This window comes from Lemur catta, chromosome 11 (assembly GCF_020740605.2).
Source record: "Lemur catta isolate mLemCat1 chromosome 11, mLemCat1.pri, whole genome shotgun sequence".
In the NCBI taxonomy this organism is placed as follows: Eukaryota; Metazoa; Chordata; class Mammalia; order Primates; family Lemuridae; genus Lemur; species Lemur catta.
This window is the reverse complement of record NC_059138.1, coordinates 37157174-37179670: the sequence shown is the minus strand read 5'-3', so window position 1 is coordinate 37179670 and position 22497 is coordinate 37157174. Positions and strand designations below refer to the sequence as shown.

The following is a 22497-nucleotide window of genomic DNA, read 5'->3' as shown; positions in this document are numbered from 1 at the left end:
TTCAAGATTTCTAGTATAACAGTGAGTTAGCAGGCACCAGGGTCTACTTTTTCTGTGTTCATGTGTCATCTTAGAATCTAGTTTGAGACGAATATTGATCAGATAGTAAACAAAGGTTTTTATGCACCTTACCCTTATGGGGAAAACGCAATGACTTCTCTCACTAGCTAATAGTCTTTTATGTAGTCTATAAATAATATATATAAATAGTGCACATATACATAGTTGGCATATAAATAGTACACTGATGCTGTAAATTTCCTCAATTCTTCTCAGGCTTATGATTTTCATTAATTTTCAGCCATCCAATATGGTTTGAAATGCTGGTTTAAATTTTCCATTATGAGTTTTGCTGTATTTGCGGCCATATCGTACATCCACTGCTGCCACTTCCACTTGCCGTGATGGGGTTGGCTGACTGAAGAGGTGGGGCGCTGCCCATCTGCTCCCGTGGACACTGCGAGTGAACATTGGGATGGGAAAAGTGGTGTATAGGTCTCCAGGAAACCAACCCCACGTTTGCTGCTTTTAGGACTATCCCTTGCCTCTCTAACTCATTTTATAGTGACAAACTACCAGTGTTCACAAAAGAATGGACTTTTTGGTCCAAGACTTCCTCTAGTCAAAAGGGACTCTGGAGAGTTGGAAAGCCACACTTGGCAAGGGGATTCTGTCGGTCGTCACCCTCTTGGAATAAAAGTTTAGTGGAACTACAGTATGCCGGTTTTCCTTGAGTTCATTCTAAAATGAGTGCACGAGTGCTCCTAGGATTCATTGTCCCTTGAACACACATTCTCTTGGAGCGGCAGTACATGATTGCTTGCTCTCTTCTGAAAATTACTTACTGTGGGGGCAGTTACAATGTGTGTAAAAATGTATTTAATATCTAATGCAATATACATTTAAGAATTTACTTGCTTCTAGACAGTTTATCAAGTTTCAAAGGAAAGAGCTACATCTTAAAGAGTATTAAACTCGGTAGACTATTAATCTTAGTCTCCAGATTTTCAATGTAGCTGTTGTAACCTGTTGTCCTTTTGTATGTGCCCCCACTGGCTGAGAGCTGTGGAGTCTTTCCAGCCAGTCACAGACCTGTACGTAATGAACTTGCTAACCTGGGGGAACGGTCTTTTGGAAAACATTCAAGTGTATATGGATGAATGTGTACCACTCCCCTGAGACAAGCTGCATTACTTTCCCTTACTTAGTGGGCTGATAGTTACTAGTCTTCTGAAAGTGAGTCTCAGCATTAACCTAAAGTGAACTTGAGCACCAACAGTTCTTTCTAACATCCCTACTGATTTTTGTTAGGAGATTTTTATCTCTTCGAGTAAGATGGTACTGACTAATGTCTTTGTTTTTGTTTTTTAATCTGGTGTCCTTTTAGATTATACATCCAAAAACTGATGATCAAAGAAATAGATTGCAAGAGGCTTGCAAAGACATCCTGCTGTTTAAGAACCTGGATCCGGTAAGATAAATCTTAATAATAGAAATGATTTTTTTCAATGCTAGTGTCAAGAACCGTGCAGGATTCTTGAATTTTACCCTTTTTACAAGCTAACATTACTCTGGGGCAATGGCAAAGGCCCCATCGTGGATGCCTGCACATGCAGGGTGTCGTGCTGCGGTAGAGGAATATTGAGTTTGGGAGATACAGTGCTGTTGGAGCAAGAAGTAACAAGCCTGGGGCGTTTGTCCTGGGGAAGACATTATCTCATCCCTCAGGGTTATTCACTACAAACAGCGCTGAGACATGGTCCAGGTGAAGAGAGGTTAGGACCTTACATTCTTCGACTCCCAGCAGGAATATGCAGGGATATGCAAGGGCCGTGGAGGATTGTCTCACTCCACAGCCAGTGTAGTAATTACTTGAATGTGTATAACCTCTGTATTATACAAATTAAGAGTAACATGTTACTTGGCTTTAAAGTAGGGGGGTTGTTCTTTGTAAAGATTTTGAAATCTCTAGTCTTTGGTTTTGGTATTTCTATCATACCCACTCTCAATATGAGTGAGCATGCTATTCAGATTTTGCTTTGCACTCTGACCTAAATGTTCTGCTTCCTTCATCTCAGTAACCTCAGGTGGTTATTCATTGCTATATAATCATTTAGGAAAGAACCCCTAGTGCCATGTTCCAAATGTGAAAACTGAGTCAACTTTTGCAACTTACCTCATCTTTTTTGTTTGGTCAAACTCAGCATCTTCTAGTTTTCAGATTGATGACCTAGAGGAGAAAGTATTAAGTCAAGACTCACTCTTTCTAAGATGAAGTCTCCTTAAAAAGGACATTTTTATAAAGATTAAGATACTGCATGATACCAACTCTGCTATACAGGGTCATATTTACACTGTGAAATATTTTAAAAATCTCCTTTGATTGTAATATCATTTATGTTTACATCATATCCTACAGGAACACAAATTACATTTTGTGACTTTAGAAATCTTGTTTAAGGCTTATACATTACAAATTTGTATGTTTACCTCTGAGGACAGATTACTGGCTCTGACTGGCCTGAACTTGACCATACTGAAGATCTATCAGTCACTTCATTCATTTTCTTGAGGCAGAAACTGTGTCTTTTGCATCTTTACATCCTCTTGAGGTAGCAGATGCCATGCAAAGCTTTCTACATGCACTAGGCTCTCAAAAAGGAAGCATGGAACTAAAAGAAGAATGCTTGGAGTTATCCTTTTGTGTTTATTTAGGTGTACAGATTTAATCTGAAATAATATTTTTGGATATATTTGTTATTTATAACAAAATGATAGTATTTAAATAATATCTAACTCAAGTCTTCTTAAAAGTTGCACTAAATCTTTGAACATAGTTACACTCTCATGGTGTGAATTCAGCTATTCAGAGTGGCCTGATATATATGTCTTTGTCTCTCCAAGTTTATTCACTCAGTTCATTCAGTCCACATTGACTGAGTACCATTCTAGAGGAAGCAAAGACCTGGTTCAACAATCTGAGTTGGTCCTGAAGGCAGCCTGTGGATAAGATGTTCTCTAAAATAGGGACCAATTTAGTATTTAACTCTTTTGCTCCAAATGCACACAGAAGACAGCAGTAAGATTCATCCTTAGTTTTATACTTAGAGGTATAGGCTTCAATCAAGGATTCTCTGTTTTTTGACTAGAATTTTATGTGGGAGAATTTTGGAGGTCACCAAAAACAGTGCTTTTCAAGCTTTAATACACTTAAATATCATCAAGGGATCTTATTAAAATGCAGATTTGGATTGAGTAGGTCTGGAATGGAGCTTGAAAGACTGCATTTTTCACAAGCTCCCAGGTAATGTTGATGCTCTTAGCCTCCAATATACTTTAAATATCAAAGACTAGAGCTAGATGTGAAAATGCTCAAGTTTAGTATTTTGTTACTGTCTTACATTATTTTGTTTGTATACTCTCCTATTCAATGGACCAGTATTTTAATGCTCAACAGTGACTAAGCAGTGATATTTTGGTGTCTATACATTAAGTGATAAACAAGCATGAATGAAATAGTTGCTACTTATTTGTTGCTGTTATGCTGCCTATTCTATTCTATTCTCTAAATTAAATTGATCTTCCTTGCCATTTCAACTTTAACTCCTTTAAAGCATTATGAAATTTTGGTTGCATTTAAAATTATTTTTAAAAAACTTTTGCTAGGATAGTCTGGCAAGGAGCGTCTTTGCTTAATTAAAGTGATTATTTTGTAAACATAGGAAGGAAGTTTTTAGACTTATTTCACTGCTTTGCTGAAGGTCTTTCTACATATATTTTATTTATCTTTTTTTTTTTTTTGAGACAGGGTCTTGCTCTATTGCCTAGGCTACAGTGCAGTGGTGTAATCATGGCTCACTGCATCCTCGAACTCCTGGGCTCAAGTGATCCTCCTACATCAGGCTCCTGAGTAGCTGGGACTACAGGCATGTGCCACTGTGCCCAGCTAATTTTTTTTTTGGGTAGAGATGGGATCTCACTTTGTTGCCTGGGCTGATCTTGAACTCCTGGGCTCAAGCAGTCCTCCCACCTCAACCTCCCAAAGTGCTGGGATTATAGGTGTAGCCACCACACCTGGCCTTCAATATATATTTTAAAAGCCAGCTCATGGAGGGAAGAAAGAAAAACCCAGTTCATGAATTATCTTTATTGAATGTTTTATAAGGAAGAAGCAAATGTGGTAATAACATAGTTGTTTCTAAAAGATCTTTTTTTTTTTTTTTAATTTGAGTTTAGGCTATTTTGATTTCTTCCCCTACTATCTCAAATCCTTTTAGAGATGATATAGGATATAAATAAGTAAAAATTTATTTTTCTGAACAAATGACCACCTGGAATAAGACATTTAGCTCTAAACAGCACATTGAATGTTTTAGGTTAAGCTCATTTTAAGCAGCCTTCTAGTTTTTTATGATATACATTATTTACAATAACCCAAATGTATTTTGATTGAATTACTTATTCAGCTCATTTAATCTGTTTATCATACAGCTCCTTTCAGTTTAATTTCTTGGTTACTTACTGTGTTTCAAGGCTTGTATAAGGTGTTAGAGGCCACAAAGATATTTAGATATGATTCTTGTCCTACTGGAACTTATAATTTGATGAGGGATATAAACACATTTTATAAGCATAAGCATTTTGGTAGAACATGATAAATGCTGTAATATGGTCAGGGCGTTGTTAGAGGCTGAGTGTCTCTTAGCCCACCCTGAAGATTCAGCAAGTTGGAGGTGCCAGTGAGCTGTGCCTCAGAAAGTGGGGAGGAAATTGCCAGTTGACAAAAAGTACAGAGTGTTATCACAAGAGCCTGAAGTAGAAGCCATCCAGTGATGGGAGCTGACATATGGGTGCTGTGTCTCAAATGCCACGCTGTAGCACCGGACACACCCTGCAAGCAGTCAGCACCCCTGAAGAGTTTTGAGCAGAGACTGTAACAATCACATTTGTCTAAGGTCATGTTGGTGGCACTGTAGAGGGTAGAGTTGAAGAGGGAGGAATCATAGGGAAGTAGGCAAGAACAGAGGAGTGGAGCTCCGTAAGGAAACTGTGCCGTGATCCAGGGAAAAGAAATGGGCCTGAAGTAGGGAACGAGGAAAAGGGATGGACAGAAAGGAATAGTTTCACAAAATATTCGGGATTAACAGTACTTGGTACTTAGTGGTTGATTTAACTGGGGCCTGAAGGAAAATGTCTAGGGTGACTCCCAGAGTCTAGCTGGAATGACTGTGAAAGTGGTACCTTTTCCTGAAATGGGAAAACTTGAAGGAGGAAGGGGAAACAATAATTCCTAATTAGGAAGAAGAATGATTTTGGCTTTGTACCTACTATCTCATTTGAATTTCCTGAAGTCATTGTTTAGCTTGAAAATCTTGTACTTCCTAGACCTCAGAACATTTTTCCTTGGAGTGCTGTGTATTCATATGTTGAACACAGCATTTGTAATTCTTAATGTCTTTGAAGATATTCTTTTCATGAATATTTTAATGCTCAACTCAGTAGGCCATTTTCCTTCTGAAATATTTCTAATTTGAGGCTAACTGAAATAATTTTCTTATGCTATATGATAGGCCCTTTTATTAATGCAGAGTAAATTGTTATTTCTTAAGTGAGTCAGAGCCCATTACTGAGCTCACTCTCGAATTTGCATTCTGTAGGAGAATTAGATGTGGATTTCCTACAGTAGTTGTCAGTCATCATGATAAGCCTCTGCATATTAAATATTTCCTAAGTTCTTTTCACTCTGTGCATAATTATGGGGAAATTACATTTTGATTGACTGGAACAGACACCTGTCACAAAGAAATTCTAAAAGAAATAATTTTTCTGTATTTTGTCAGGAATTACTTTTTCATATATCCATGTATGAATTCTTCAGCTTTATAATATTTTAAAATGCAGTGAATTCCAACATAACCAAAAAATTTACTATAGCAATTTACTTCATCTTTTTCTCCATTTGACATTTAGAGTCAGAGCTAATCAATAAAGCTGATATTCCTCTTCCATCTGCCCTAAAAGAGTTGAAATATAAATAGCAAGCAAAATAAAGTAATAGGAAACCATTTAATCAACCTTCAGAATTTTGATAGGTGACCATATGTTGCCTGGGTTGATGAACTCATTTGGGTAAAATGGTCCCCATGAGGCCAATTAGCACCGCATCAGGAAAGCCCTGTTTTATTGCCACATTGGCTTCCTCTTCAGTCCTGGCTGCTGTTCCGCACGTAGGTGCCAGAGCTCACACAGGGACCCACAGAGGGCATACAAACCTCTTCCTCAAACCCATCCCCATCATTCTTCCAAAAGTTTTTCTTAGCCCACATGAAGATGCAAAATTGTGTTTAAGTAGAGTTTGTTTTTTAGTTAATTAAAAAATTTAAATCAATATACACAATGTACAAAAATTTAGAAAGAACAAGAGTAGTCAGTGAAAGGAAATCTCCTTTCCACCTCTGTCTCCCAGCAACCCAGTTTCTCAGGAGCCAAGTTCTTTTAGCACTATTGTGTATATTTTCCCAGGGTTATGCAACACATATACAAGTATATTCTTTTTAAAAACTTGGTGGCAGCAAAATCTACACAGTGTTTTGCCCTGTTCTTTTTTTACTGTAACAACATACTAGTATTTATATAGATTCTATATTCTTTTTTAAAATTATTTTTACCAGTATTGATTTATTTATAGAAGTTTAAATTGGTAGCTTTTATGTATTATAAAGCTAAATCATAAAAACACATTAATGTTTTGCTGTTGTCCACTGTGTTAAAATTATATACATAACAAAGGGGACTCTAAGTAGCCAAAATAATATAATAAAGAAGAACAAAGTTCTAAGACTCAAACTTCTCAATTTTAAAACTTACTGCAAAGCTACAGTAATCAAAACAATGTGGTACTGGCATAAGGATGGATATATAGAACAATGGACTGGAATTGAGAGTCCAGAAATAAAATCAATACACTTAGAGGCAACTGATTTTTTAACAAGCGTGCCAAGGGCGTTCAATGGAAAAAGAATAGTCTCTTCAACAGATGATGCTGAATGAACTGGATATCTGCACACAGAAGAACAAAGTTGGATTCCTGCTTCATACCATATGCAAAAATTAACTCAAAAGAGATCAAAAACCTAAAATACAAGAGCTTAAACTATAAAACTCTTAGAAGAAAACACAGGGGTAAGTCTTCATGGCTTTAGCTTTAGCAGAGAATTCTTAGACACCAAAAGCAAGCAAGGGAAAAAAATGCAAATTGGACTTTATAAAAATGTAATGTTTTTATACATCAAAGGACATTATCAAAAAGGTAAAAAAAATCTACAGAATTGGAAAATATTTGCAAATCATATATCTGATAAGGATCTAATATGCAAAATATATAAATAACACAACTCAACAGCCTATTTTTAAAATGGGCAAAGTACTTAAATAGATCTCCAAATAAGATATACAAATGACCAGCAAGCAAATGAAAAGATTCTCAACATGGTTAGTCATTAGGGAAATGCGAATCAAAACCACAATGAAATACCACTTTATCCCCACTAGGATAGCTATAATTAAAAAAAGGAAAATAACAAATGTTTGCAAAGATGTAGAGAAATTATTATAGAATGCTTATTTATTGCTAGTGGGAAAGTAAAATAGTTCAGATGCTACAGAAAATAGCTTGGTGGTTCCTCAGAAAGTTAAACATAGAGTTACTACATGACCTAGCAATTCCACTGATATGTATACAACCAAAAGAATTGAGAACAGGTGTTCAAATAAATACTTGTATGCAAATCTTCATAGCAGCACTATTCACAACAGCCAAAAGTGTCCACTGACAGATGAGGAAAGAGATTGTGGTATATTCATATAGTGGAATATTATTCAGCCTGAAAAAGGAATGAAATATGAAACATACAAAACCAAACATATTCTTACCATATGCTGCAGGAATCACTTGCCTTGGTATGTACCCAAAGCAGTTAAAAACTTACGTGTACACAAAAATTGACAGATAGATGTTTATGGTAGCTATATTAAAAATTGCCAAAACTTGGAAGCAACCAACATATTTATTCGGTGAATAGATAAATAAACTGTGGTACATCTAGGCAATGGAATATTATTCAGTGCTAGAACAAAATGAACTATCTTTTGATGAAAAGACATGGAAGAACCTTAAATCCATATTACTAAGTGAAAGAAGCTAATCTGGAATGGCTACTTACTGTGATTCCAACTATTTAACATTCTGGAAAAGGCAAAACTCTTTGCAAGACTTCTCTTGTCACTGCTAGACAGCTCTCATTCTTAGGCAGGTCTTTCCATTGTGTTAAAATCTCCATGAAACTTCCACCCAGTAGTCCCAGTTCTGGCCTCTAGCACCACTGACTTCGTTGGTGTGACAAAGGTAGCTGATGTGTTCCCATGTAGGTCTTTATTCTCACCAGAATGCCCTGGTTCCTAAACTGTTCCCCCTGTGGCAGGTTTTCAGATTTCATGATTATCCTTCTCTGAGTGTTCTCTGGCTGTCAGCGACTCCTTGAAAGATAGATATCTGAAAATCCCTACATGTTGTTTTTTTTTTTTTTCTTTTTTACAGCTGCAGAGTTTTTTGGTGTATGGATATACCATAACTTATTATCCAGTACCCCGCGGATAAACATTACTTTGTTTCTAATCTTTTGCTATTATGATAATACAATGAAAAATGCTGGTGCACATGTCATTTCACAAATATCTCTAGAATAACTAGAAAAGAAATAGTGAGGTAGAAGGGTGTATTATATATTTGAAATGTTATTAAATTTTGACAGATTGCTTTTTGTAGAATTTGTTCCATTTTACCTTCTCTTTAGAAGTCTGTATGAGAATGTGTCTTTCCCACACGGTCTGTAACACAGTGTGTTATTCTAACATTTGTGTCTTTTTGAATCTGACCAGTGAAAAGTGGTATCTCATTTCAGTTTTAATTTGCATTTCTCTTCATTTTGAGAGAAGTTGAGCATCTTTTTATATTTTTAAGAGCCCCCCCTTGCCCATTTCTGGAAACTTTGCGGATCTTTTCTTTATCTTTGGTATTCTAAAAATACATTATGTTATATTAGTGGGGGGGTTTTGGTTATCACTTGTGCCAGGCACTTATGGTCTCAAAACGTGTGTCCTTTGGTTCTGAAAAATTCATATTTATTTCCTCCTTTTTGTTTTCTCTATTATTTTACTTTCTCTGGAACTCCTATCTTTTTATTGACTTTTTTGAGGTTTTTGGTTTTAATTTATCGTCTTACTTTTTTATTTACTAGAAAAAAGTTTTGTAATGGAGGATATGTGTCGTTATACATTTGTCAAACCTGTATAATTTACAACACCAAGAGTAAACCCTAATATAAACTCCGGACTTTGGGTGATAGTGATGTCACGAAGGTTCATCAGCTGTAAGGAACGGGAGATGTCGACAGTGGGGGAGGCTGTGCATGTGTGGGGACGGGGGATATGTGGGATGTCTTTCTGTTCAATCTTTCTATGAACCTAAAACGGCTTTTAAAAAGTCTATTTTAAAGGGAAAAAATTGGCAATCCTGTTTTTTAATTTCCAAGTTACCCATTTTTCTCTAATGCTCTTTTTCTAAACATTGTATATATATATTTTTTGTCTCCTAGATATAATATCATCTTGAATGTCTCTAGGTATACAAGTAGAACTTTCTAAAGCTCTCTACTGTTCCTGAAATATCTATCTCATGTGGTGTTTTGCTGTTTATCTTAGTCTTGTAGGTGACCAGAGGAGCAATAAAAAGCTGATTGAGAGCTCTGAGTAAGTAGGCTAGGACTGTCAACCAATGCACTGTGTAGGTTGAGCTGACAGGGAGCCAGCTGCTACATTGGGGAACCCCTAAATCCCAGCAAGTGAAGGCCTTTGTCCTAGGGCACCAGTGTTCACAGTATCTGCTCTAGTTCTCTCTAATTTGTTCAGTTTCTTTCTGATCTTTTGCCTGGGAAGAGTTGGGGTCAACACTTGTCTGCTCGGCCTCCTGTGTTCAGAGTAGAGGGATTTTGAAGGAAGGGGTAGACTGATCCCTGTTAAGGACTTTAAATCAATCCATTTGTTTTCAATCTTTGTGTCTCAGTCTCACCGTGAGAGAACCAGGTATTTCCCAGTCTGGAGCTTCCTGGTGCCCTGCAGGGCATGTCGGCCCCTCCACGCTCATCTGTGCCACTCTGCTCTGCTCCCTCTGCCACATTTAACTTACCTTTGCCCTGGAACTGTCTCATTCATCAGCTGCTCCTTCCTGTGCTGTATACTGTTGTGTATTCCTATCTTCCTATTCCCTATAAAATTCTAATGGAGTCTCAAAAGGAAGAGAATCACATGTGATCTGTTATCGTTTAATCCAGAATATCTTGTTTCTTCAACCTGTTTCCCCCTTGCATCTCTTTTTCCTCCTTGAATCTATCTCAGCTGCTGAATTTATTTATAATAATAATGATTGATTTTGGCCTGAGCAGTTAGTGTTATATCCTTTTTATACCCATAGGGAGTGTCTTGACCAAGGGCTCAGAGCTAATAAGTAGCAGAGCAAATAATGCTTTAAAATTTTCTGTTACTATTGTACTGCACTTTTTCTCCATATCCATTTGTTCTATTTATTCAAAGGTCTTTGAATTGTTCCTGTATCTGTTCTGAGGAAAGATTTCTTTCACCTCCTAGTTTATTCTCATTTGCTGAAGTTTATCCTTGAGCCTTTTCAACCACACATTAGCAGATTCAACTTTTATGTAGTTTAAGTAGTTGAATAATAGTTTTGATGTTTCCGACAAATCTGCACTAGTAAGGTGAATGGTTGCTTCTTTTTTTTTAATTTTAATTTTTTTATTTCAAAATATTAAGAGGTTACAAGTGTTTTTGTTATGAGGCTATCTTGTATAATGCTTAAGTTAGGGCTTTTGGCGTGCCCATCACCAGAATAGTGTTCATTGTACCCGATAGGTAAGTTTTTACCTCATACCCACCCTCCCCGCTTGGTTTCTTATGTCCTTTGTGTTAATTTATGCCTGTGTGTACCCATCTATTAGCTCCCTCTTATTAGTGAGAACATACGGTGTTTGGTTTTTCATTCTTGAGATAACTTCACTTAGGATAATGGTCTCCAGTTCCCTCCTGTTGCTGTAAATGACATCATTTCATTCCTTTTTGTGACTGAGTAGTACTCAATGGTATATATACACACCACATTTTCTTTATCCATTTGTGAATTGATGGGCCCTTAGGTTGATTCCACATCTTTGCAATTGTGAATTGTGCTGTAATAAACACTCACGCGCAGGTGTCTTTTTGATAAAATCACTTCATTTTCTTTGGGTAGATACCCAGCAGTGGGATTGCTGGATTAAATGGTAGGTCTACAATTATTTCTTTGAGGAATCTCCCAATTGTTTTCCATAGATGTTATACTAATTTGCAGTCCCACCAAGAGTGTATAAGCATTCCTTTCTCTCTGCATCCATGCTAGCATCTGTTGTTTTTTAATTTTTTAATAATGGCCCTTCTGATGGTATCTCATTTAGTTTTTTTTTTTTTTTTTTTGACACAGAGTCTCGCTCTGTTGCCTGGGCTAGAGTGAGTGCTGTGGCATCAGCCTGGCTCACAGCAACCTCAGACTCCTGGGCTTAAGCGATCCTACTGCCTCAGCCTCCCGAGTAGCTGGGACTACAGGCATGAGCCACCATGCCCGGCTAATTTTTTGTATATATATTTTTAGTTGGCCAGATAATTTCTTTCTATTTTTTTTAGTAGAGACGGGGTCTCACTCTTGCTCAGGCTGGTCTCGAACTCCTGACCTCGAGCAATCCACCCGCCTCGGCCTCCCAGAGCTAGGATTACAGGCGTGAGCCACCGCGCCCGGCCCTCATTTAGTTTTAATTCGCATTTCCCTGATGATTAGTGATGGTGCTGGGAAAATTGGATAGCCACATGCGGAAGAATGAAACAGGATCCCTATCTCTCACCATATACAAAAATTAATTGACGATGGATTAAAGACTTAAGTGTAAGGCATGAAACCATAGGAATTCTAGAAGAAAATGTAGGAAAAACTCTTCTAGACATACAGCCTAGGCAAAGAATTTATGACTAAGACCCCAAAGACAAATATAGCAACAACAAAAAAAATAAATGTGACTTAATGAAATTAAAAAGCTTCTGTACAGCTAAGGAAATAATCAACAGAGTGAACAGACAACCTACAGAATGGGAGAAAATAGTTGCAAATGAAACATCTGACAAAGGACTGATAATCCAGAATCTACAAAGAACTCAAACAAATCAGCAAGAAAAAACCAAACAAACCCATCAGAAAGCGTGCAAATGACATGAAGAGAAGTTTTTCAAAAGAAGACAGACAAATGGTCAACAAACATATGAAAATATGGTTGATTTTTGAAGAGAATCTTAATGACAAAGAATAGTGACAGAATATTTGCCACAGTCATTTTTGGTTTTACTTTTCTATTTTGTTCTGTTTTGGTTTTGGAGCTAAACCAAAAAGCAGGATTGGAGTCAGCATCCAAATTGATTAAGTATTTAGGTGATTTGTACATAAATCCTAGTGATGACTAATAATAGGGAAGTTTTAAAAACAGGTATCTTGAAAAGAAATTTGAAACAGTGTTTTTTACTAACTTGGTCATTTCACAAGGTATATGGTGGCTAATTTTTCTTTTTAAAGTGGTGATAGTTATAAATATTCTGAGACTAATTATAATTACTTTCATTCAGATACTGAATATGAGTAAATATGTAATCATCTTGCTTGTACATGGTAAGATAGATTGTACTATGTATTTTTCTTTCTTTTTTTTAATACTATGTGTTTTTCTGATAAGACTTAATGGCAGTGATGATACTTCCATTTCCTTGAGCTTGTTCACAGAAATATAAAGGGTAATTATGGTTACTTAAGAAAACATGTTCTAGATAAACATAAAGATTATATCTTATCTTTTTTAAAAAATAGGAGCAGATGTCTCAAGTATTAGATGCCATGTTTGAAAAATTGGTCAAAGATGGGGAACACGTAATTGATCAAGGTGATGATGGTGACAACTTTTATGTAATTGACAGGTAAGTTTTGCCCAGCCTTATACTGAAATTTAAAGAACCTTTTGTATAAAATCTCAATGGTTATTATGGCAACTGACAAGTTAATATATGATAGTTGCTATTGTCTCTTTACTGTTATTACTGCATAATAGGCACTGTAAACCTGTTGTGAATACATACAGTGAAACCATAGTAGATCGTGAATAGAGGCATAGTTTACAGAGCAACTGATGACTTTTGGTTAGTATAATTTATAAATCTCAGTCATTTAATGTGAGCATCCTCATTTGCTAAATTGTATTTGAGAGATAGTATGTAATAGTATTAGCATGTAATAGATGCCTATTACAGTGAGAATAGAAGTATAATGCAGCATCTAAGATGTTAATTAACAGTATAACTCAATCTGTGTTTTTTTTAAAGGTTCTTTTTTATTAACTATAAAAGCAAAACATGCTAATGGTTTAAAAATTTCAAATAGGCCAGGCTCAGTGGCTCACCACCTGGAATCCCAGCACTTTGGGAGGCTGAGGCTGGAGGATCACTTAAGGCCTGGTGTTCAAGACCAGCCTGGGTAACAAGAGAGAGCCTGTCTTAAAAAAAAATTTATAAATTAGCCTGGTGTGGTAGCATGCACCTGTAGTCCCAGCTACTTCCAAAGGTTGAGGTGAGAGGTTTGCTTGAGTCCAGCCTGGGTGACAGAGTGAGACCCTGTCTCTAAATCAAAAATAGAAATAAAAAAAAATTTCAAATATTTTAGAGAGGCATAATGTGAAAAGTAAGTCATCTTGTTGCTTCAGCATCATTCAGTCAGTATAGTGAGTAGCTTGTCTGTCTTTCCAGAAGTTGTTTGTGCATCATTATGTTTGTCTTCAGAAAACTTCATAGAGAAATTATTTTATTTAAACGAGAAGGCATGTGTTTATATTGAAAATCTATTTTCAGAAAATTTAAGTTGTGCTTTACCTCATCAAAGAACAATGTGCCTTATATGGTAAATAGATGAGTCCTGAAATATAATAGGGGTGCAGTCTGAACTGAGTCTCTATTTCTTCACTTTTATAAAATGATGATGGAGTGCTCATAAGGCAACTGGTATCCCTAACCCCTCGCATTTTGTGTGGAACGCAGGTCACCTCCCAGCCTGATTTGTTGGATTACATTTGCTATCTGGATAGAGCTGTGTTCAACTCAGAGGCCTTGCTGAAAATTACCTCTTCTGTTTCCTTAAGCCTCCTTTCTTGATCTTGGCTCTGTGGGTGGTACCTTTCATGTATCAGTCATGCATGCTCTTAAGTCAAGGGTTTTCACTGATACCTCTATTCCCTCATTCCTAGTGCTCGGTGACCTATTACTGAGGTACTAGCCAGGATTTTAAAATAGAAAAAAAACCCAGTTATCCCATATATAAATCAAAGTCATGCTTTTGGTATCATTAACAGTTTTCATCTATGAAATACATCAGAAGTTCAACTGTTTGTGTTTAATTGTAGGGGTATATGAGAAGCCCCAATATAATACAGTATTAATAATCTTTTAGTGGGTATTTTTGACTATAAGAATTACCTTCCATTTGTATGTATGTAGTACATTCCATTTTCAGTTATATCCTCATCATCCACTTGACAGGTGAAAGAAAACACTGAGGCCCGTAGATGTGATGGGACATGGTTAAGATCACCCAAATGATCAACATAGAGCCAGCCCCAGAGCCAGGTCACCTGGCCCTGTTCATGCCCTTTCCATGGCTCTGCACCAGCTGAGGCCTCGCATCATCAGGGAAGAAACCTGATGAAAAGCAGCACACGGCACTTTAACAGACTTCAGACTGCTGTGATTTCAGCGGGACGGGTAGCTCCTATTACTTCTCATCAGCACATTTTGTTGTGTTATGTTTTACCCTATTCGAAGAGTAAGTGTAGAAAACATTTCCAGTGGATAAGTATAAATAGTATAAATAGAAGAATTTACTCTATACACCATCCCTACTCTGAAAATCCAAAGTGCTCCAAAACCCAAAACTTTTTGAGTGCCAGTGTGACACCACAAGTGGAAAATTCCACACTTGACCTTGTGATGGATGGCAGTCAAAACACAGGCACACAACGCAGTTTATTCAGCATCCCTAAGGGGGTTACTGTACAGCGTACAGTAATCTTCTAATCAAAACACAGCCTCATAGCTGGAGACTGAAAGCCTGCCATTGTTTGTTGTTGCCGTTTAAAGCTGATACAGGTATTCTGATGATACTACTGTGCCTAGTTACCCTGAACCCCTAAATTTTTTTGAGATAGTCTTGCTTAGTTGCCCTGGGTAGAGTATGGTGGGGTCATCATAGCTCACTGTAACCTTAAACTCTTGGGCTCAAGTGATCCTGCTGCCTCAGTCTCCCTAGTAGCTGGGACTATAGGCATGTGCCACGATGCCCAGCTAATTTTTCTATTTTTAGCAGAGATGGAGTCTTGCTCTTGCTCAGGCTGGGCAGTCCTCCCGCCTCCGCCTCCCAGAGTGCTAGCATTACAGGCGTGAGCCACCGCATCCGGCCACACATTATATTATTTTTTCAGCTGTATTAATGGCATGTCATATTTTTTTACTGTTAGGTTACTTATATGTGAATAAGCATAAGAAAATGATTGCTTATCGGTAGCATATATAATAAATTCAGAGTCAGAAATGATGGGATGCCAAACAACCAGACCGTCCACATGAGTGGCTGAGATAATGACACCTTTGCTTTCTAATGGTTCAATGTGTGCAAACTTTGTTTCAGCACAAAATTATTAAAAATGTTATATAAAATTATCTTCAGACTATGTGTATAAAGTATACGTGAAACATAAATGAATTTTATTATAAAATGAACATAAAATGAATTTTATGTTAATATTTGGGTTCCATCCTCAAGATATTTCATCACATATATGCAAATATTCCTCGACCCCCCAAAATCCACAATTTGAAACATTTCTAGTCCCAAGCATTTTGAATATAAGCAATACTCAACTTGTACTTGAAAAATAATTATCCATTGGAACAAATTCTAGAAGATATCCTTGAAATAGTCATTTTATTCGTGAATTATATTAAAAACTATACATAATATATATAATTAAAAACTATAATACATTAATAACTATAGTCAGTGGTTTGATACATATTTTTTCAGATGATTTTTTATGCATATACTATTTGGTTGTATTCTTAGTTATATTTTTATCATTTATTTTATCTTAAGTTTTTATTGTTTAGTCCCATTTTCCTATGAGGCACATGGTCTGGAACAGATTGGCACATATTGATGCCCTTTTATTACTTGTCATCAGAGGGAATAGATAGGCTAGAAATCAGGTTTTATTGCACAGGGCTCTTTTCTGAAATAATGATTCATTTTAATAAGATTTTACTTGAATTACTTTTACCTCTAATTTACATATGCCCAACAGAGGAACATTTGATATTTATGTCAAATGTGATGGTGTTGGAAGATGTGTTGGTAACTATGATAATCGTGGGAGTTTCGGCGAACTGGCCTTAATGTACAATACACCCAGAGCAGCTACAATCACTGCTACCTCTCCTGGTGCTCTGTGGGGTTTGGTGAGTGAAATATTTATTTGACCTGAATGTTGTCGTTTCTAACAATTGTTATGACAGTAGCCAGGTAGATACAGTATTTTAATTCTAATAGGGATCATCAGTCACTGGGGAATTTATTATGCTGAACTGTAGGGCAGGAAGAGCATGCTAAGTCAGATCTCTGTGTCCTTCCCTCACTCCTCCAGTCGAGTCATGGGCTCAGGACCTGCTGGCCCTGGGAAGGACACTCAGGTTTAAAATGTTCCTGTTTTACCCACTTTTAAAAGTAACCACCCACACAAACAAAGCCTTCAGGGCTTTTTCTCAGATAGCTTTCTGAGGTAAGTATTATAATCTGATAAATTGGTGGTTCCGAAGTGTGGTCCACAGTAGCAGCCATATCACCTGGCAACTCGTTAGAAACACCAACTCTGGGCCCCACCTACCGATTCTGACCTGCTAAATCACAAATGCTGGAGATGGGGCCCAGCAATCTGTGTTTGAGCAAGCCTTCCAGGTGATTCTGATGCATGCTAGAGTTTGAGAAGCCAATATAAACTGATTCCCTTGGTGGTATAAATTGATTGGTAACAACTTTGCATTTAAAAGCAGCTGTGTAGAGAAAAAATGCTTGGTGCTGGTACTTCTCATGGAGCTGCACATCAGAATTACCTGGGGTATTAACAAAATCCTCTTGGCTAGGCCCCCTGCAGACAGATTCAATCAGAATCTCCAGCTGTGTGACCTGCACGCTATTACTTTTAAATACGTTTCTTAGTGGTGGTGTTTCTACAAGACTTAGCTGATTTGAAGATGTATTTGGGCAAGGGGACAGGGGTGGGGGGAGATTGTTTTCACATATGATAGGATGCAGTTATTCAGCACTACTAATGGTGACTCTGGGAGATGCAGAGTTTGATTTGGTGGGTCTGGGGTGTGAGGCTTGTGATTCTGCATTTCTCCTCGGCTCCCAGGAGATGCCAGTGCTGCTTGGTGTGAGACCGCTCTTTAAGCGGTACCCATTTAGGGGAATGTTTACAATAGATATATTTTCTTTTTAAATTGTTGAAAACAACCGTCCCTATAGTTTTGATGTGCATTTATTAGGTTATTTCTCTCAAATCCTTTTGTGGAAGGAAAAGAGGTTGAAATAAATATTAAGTTGGTTAACAGTCTTATTTCCAAGGACTACTGTATATAGCATTACATAAGTCACATGTTATTTAGTCACAATTCAGCATTTGACTCTGAAGTGGATTCAGCTGATAAAAATATCTCTTGATCAGAGAAACAAGACATTTTACATTTTTTTATTAGGACCAGGCATAACTGTATACTTATTAAAAATGTGATGAGTCACTTTTTTAAGTATTAGAATAAAAATTGGCATTGTTTCAGGTGGAAGGAAACTCATCTGAAGTGTTTTAAGGATTATCAAAGATTTGAATACCCAAAGCTAGCAAAGAAAAAAACTCCAAACCAATGCAGACCTTGGTCCACAGGAAGTGTTTGCCTGTCATCAAAGTGGTGGGATGAATCTAGAGTCTACCATAACGTATTTTATTAAGGAAGGTATAATTTTAAAATTTACTCACCCCGATGGGGTTGCCAGCCAGGGTCAGATTGTCACACAGCAAAGAAGCTTCCTTCTTGCACATCCTCAGAATAAGATTAAATATTTTGCAGGTTGTCCTCCTTGAATACCATATAGTTTTCAGCCCTGGTAGAAACCATAATTAAGTATTAATATAATTAGGCCCAGAATTTCCCAGTGTGTGTAACATTTAAGCTCCCAAGAAGGATTAATCATTTTCAGAGATTTTTATTATAGTAGTCTATCCATGTTATTAAACATTATAAAAGTGGGCAGTTTGTGATAATCACTTTGGGGTACATGTAAGTGCAATAGCTTTTTAAAAAAATTGTCATAATTAACATAATTACTTAATATTTCAAACCTGGTTTTTAAGTCTACCTAACCCCTTCTCAGGAAAGACAAGTAGAAAAGTAATTTTAATTTTGAGGTCAACAGACTGGGACTCGGCCATATAAGTTCATTCAGTAAAGATAAGCAAATCCCAAGGGAAAAGTTAATGATACTTGGTCACTGATAGCCTTAGGGGATTAACTGGATCTACATGGCCATTCTGATAATGCAGAGAGCTGATTATTGAAATGACTTCAGGATGAAAGCATTTAGAATTCTGGACTTTATATGTCACAGTGGGTGTGAAGAGTTGGGGCACTAATAGAAAATTCTTTCTGAGAGATAGAATTCATTATGATTCATTTCTAAATTGCTAAATGATTGTGTGTCTTTGTTTTGCAGTAAACTCTGTTCATAAACCATCTTATCAGGTATATAATCAGGTTATGGGAAGCTTTTATGAAATATAGATTGTTAGAGCCCTGTATACGAAGACTTTCAGTCATTAATGTCTGGGATCTCAGAAATCTTTTTAAATAATTCTGATGCAAAGCCAGAAATGATGGAAATTGGAATTGATTTCAATATTTGTGTGAATTATCTTGTAACATTTTCTCTTTTTAATAAATTAATAAGAGTACAAGTTCAAATTACAGCCAATATCAAAATTATAACAAAGTAAATTAGGGAACAGGATGTTTAATTTTCTAGTGTCTTAGTCCTTTTGGGCTGCTATAACAAACTACTATAGAATGGGGGTTTAAACAACAAACATATATTTCTCACAGTTCTGGAGGCTGAGAAGTCCAAGACAAGGCACTGACAAAAGATTCGGTGTCTGGTGAGGGCCTGCTTCCTGTTTCACAGATGGCATCTTCTATCTGTGCTCTCACATGGTGGAAGGGGACGGGGAGCTCCCTGGGATCCCTTTTATACTGGGCACTGATACCATTCATGAGGCTCTACCCTCATGACCTAATCAGCTCCCAAACGCCTCACCACCTAATACCATCGTGTTGGGGGGTTAGGGCTTCAACATACGAATTGGGTGGGGGACACAAACTTTCATTCCATCACACCTAGAGGCTTACATCTACACTGGCATTTTTCTCCATTGTACTTGTTCATTTAAATTTAGCCTTAATATGTTGGCATAGTAATTTATTAAATAATGTGTCCTGATTTTTATTTTATTAAAATGATGTAATTATTTACCAATGAATGTCAAACTGATATAATTATGGGGACTTTTATTTAAGAATTAAAATAATGTTTTATGAGAAATTTTTCAAAATGAAATTTTTAGGATAATTGTTTTTTGAGCTTGTTATCCTTAAAACTTTTCCCAGTTCCTTAATTGAGTTCTATAATTTTGAGGTTATATAATATAAACATAAATAGGAACTTATTAGACTGTGAACATGGTAATCACTGGAATTAGACCCTATTCGAGAAGAAAGTAGTTTCTCTGTGCCTTCACATTTAAAAAGAAAATTCTGACATATGATGGATATGAAAAAGAACCTAAAGTATATAACTTTTCAAGATCTCTCACATTGTAATTGCTTTATGATTTAAAACATTTTTCTAATAGTGTTTTCCATGTTTTTTACTTCAACCTAGATTAAGAAACACATTAGTAACATCACAACATTTGGGATGCATTTGTTTGTGTATGACTGAAATATTTAACAAAACAATACTTTACTAGGAGGAATGTACTCTGAGATTTCATTTTACTTTATTTTTTATAAAAATAGTTACGTCCTGCCTAATTGATTTTCACCCCACCAGGGCTGCCATCCACAGTAAAGGAACACAGCGCTAGGATGCATTTTTTAGAATGGTACGACAGTGCCTCCTTGTGGGTATAGCCCAACATGTTAGTCAGACTTCCATTACAAATATTAATAAAAGTAAAACTGATTTTCCTTTTAAAAAAAGAAAATATTTTATATGATTCTATATTATATTTTGTGCTTGAAGACATAAGAATATGAAATGAGTTGCATTAAAAGTATAATGGTACTAATCTTTTATTTTAAAATCTTCAATTATTGTTTGTTTCTTATAGGGAATAAAATAAAACTATTTGTTCAGACCCTTTTCCCCCTTTCCTCCTAAAATCTACCTCTTAACTGTCTTTGTATTTGATATTCTGCCTTTAGGACAGGGTAACCTTCAGGAGAATAATTGTAAAAAATAATGCCAAAAAGAGAAAAATGTATGAAAGCTTTATTGAGTCACTGCCATTCCTTAAATCTTTGGAGGTAAGTATGCTTTTATTTTCTTTTGCTTTAAAGGCTTCTGTTTTGCTGGAATATGTGGTTGTATAGAAGAGTTTCTTTGAATAAAAAAAAATCTGTATTTTTATTTGAAAAGATCAAATGGTAGTGTTCGATTTTATAGCTCAGTGTTTCAGTACCTTTGACTGTATTTGTTTTGTTGTTTAAAAGTAATATACTCCTACTCAGCATCTATAGAAAATTTATATGTGGTCTTTATGCTTTCATTTATCTATGAAAACAATAAATGTAAACAAGAGCCACCAGTTGCACCTTTACAGGAAATGACCTCGCTGACCTGTCCCTCTCCGTCATTTTTGCTGTTGAATTATTCCTCTTCCCGTTTCCTCTTTAAATTGGCATTCTACGCCTCCATCTTTGGCCTCTTCTCTTTTCATGCTACACATATTTACTTGGTGAAAATGTCAAATCCCATGGCTTTAAATATAGATGCTCCTCGACTTATGATGGGGCCATGTCTCAATAAACCCATTGTAAGTTGAAAATAATCCTAAATTGAAATACATTTAATACACCTAACTTACTGAACATCCTAGCTTAGCCTAGCCTACCCGAAACATGCTCAGAACACTTACTTTAGCCTATAGCTGGGCAAAATCATCTGGCAACACAGAACACTGTAGAGTATCTGTTGTTTACTCTCATGAGTGCATGGCTGACTGGGCACCATGGCTCGCTGCCGCTGCCTGGCATTGCTGAAGAGTATCGTACTGCTTGTCACTAGCTGGAAAAGATAAAAATTTGAAGTATGGTTTCTGCTGAATGTGTATTGCTTTTGCAACATTGTAAGGTCAAAAAATCATAAGTCAAACCATTGTGTAAGTCGGGGACTGTACTGTCTAAATGCTGATGCCTCCTAAAATTGACATCACTGGACAAGACCCCTCCCTTGAATGCCGGACTCATTTATCCAACTGCAAATTTAAGGTCCTTTCTTGGATGTCTAATAGACATCTCAAACCTAACATATCCCAAATCTCCTCCCTTTCTCTCTTCCCCATCTTAGTAGATGACAACACCATCTTTCCAGCGTCTTGGGCCAGAAACCTTGGAGTTAGCACTGACTCATCTGTTTTCCCCACCCACCTCCAATCTGTTAGTAATCCTACCTGCCCTATCTTTGGGATATATTTAGCATCTGGTCATTTCCCACCAATTTCACCACCATCACCTTCTGTCTGAGCCTTCTTTACCTCTTGCCTGGTTTATTGTAGCCAGCAGAATAATACTTTTAAAACCCAGATCTTGGCACTCCTCTGTGTAGGAGCCTCCTCTCACAGCTTTTGAGGCCTGCACAGTCTGTCCCATGCCTGCCCAGGTACCTCTGGCCCCACTTCCTCTTGCTCCATGCGTATCATCCCACTGTAGACATGCTAGCCTCTTGCTGTTCCTCAAACACACCTGGCCCACACCTGTTGCAGGCCTTTGTACTTGCCATCTGTCTGGAGTGTCCTCCTACATGGTCCCGTGGCTCCTTCCCTCTGCTCCTTCAGTTCTTAGCCCAGATGTCTGCTCAATGAGACTAGCTGTTATGTTTTTATCTTTGAAGGTAGAGACCTGTGAGAGAGAGTAGGTTGTTGTTACCCTAAAAAT

The 22497-nt window shown here is 36.9% G+C and overlaps 1 protein-coding gene and 1 long non-coding RNA gene across 4 annotated transcripts in view; one reads left to right on the top strand and one right to left on the bottom strand.

Annotated features, from left to right (window-relative positions):
- Positions 1-22497, top strand: part of PRKAR2B (protein kinase cAMP-dependent type II regulatory subunit beta) — an 86798-nt gene that overhangs the window by 56838 nt on the left and 7463 nt on the right. The window contains exons 4-7 of the mRNA XM_045565455.1: positions 1388-1471; positions 13007-13113; positions 16539-16692; positions 20767-20868. Of these exons, the coding sequence (XP_045421411.1) occupies positions 1388-1471; positions 13007-13113; positions 16539-16692; positions 20767-20868 (447 nt within the window). The remainder of the gene's footprint in view (positions 1-1387; positions 1472-13006; positions 13114-16538; positions 16693-20766; positions 20869-22497) is intronic.
- Positions 217-21655, bottom strand: LOC123647725. 3 transcript variants are annotated; one of them, XR_006738319.1, is made up of 5 exons: positions 21480-21655; positions 18267-18391; positions 2491-2672; positions 2177-2230; positions 217-457 (listed from the first exon to the last, which is right to left on the bottom strand). It is a non-coding gene; the product is annotated as an uncharacterized LOC123647725 (long non-coding RNA). The 3 variants fall into 3 exon arrangements; XR_006738320.1 differs by lacking the exon at positions 2491-2672; XR_006738321.1 differs by lacking the exons at positions 18267-18391; positions 21480-21655 and adding an exon at positions 14659-14747.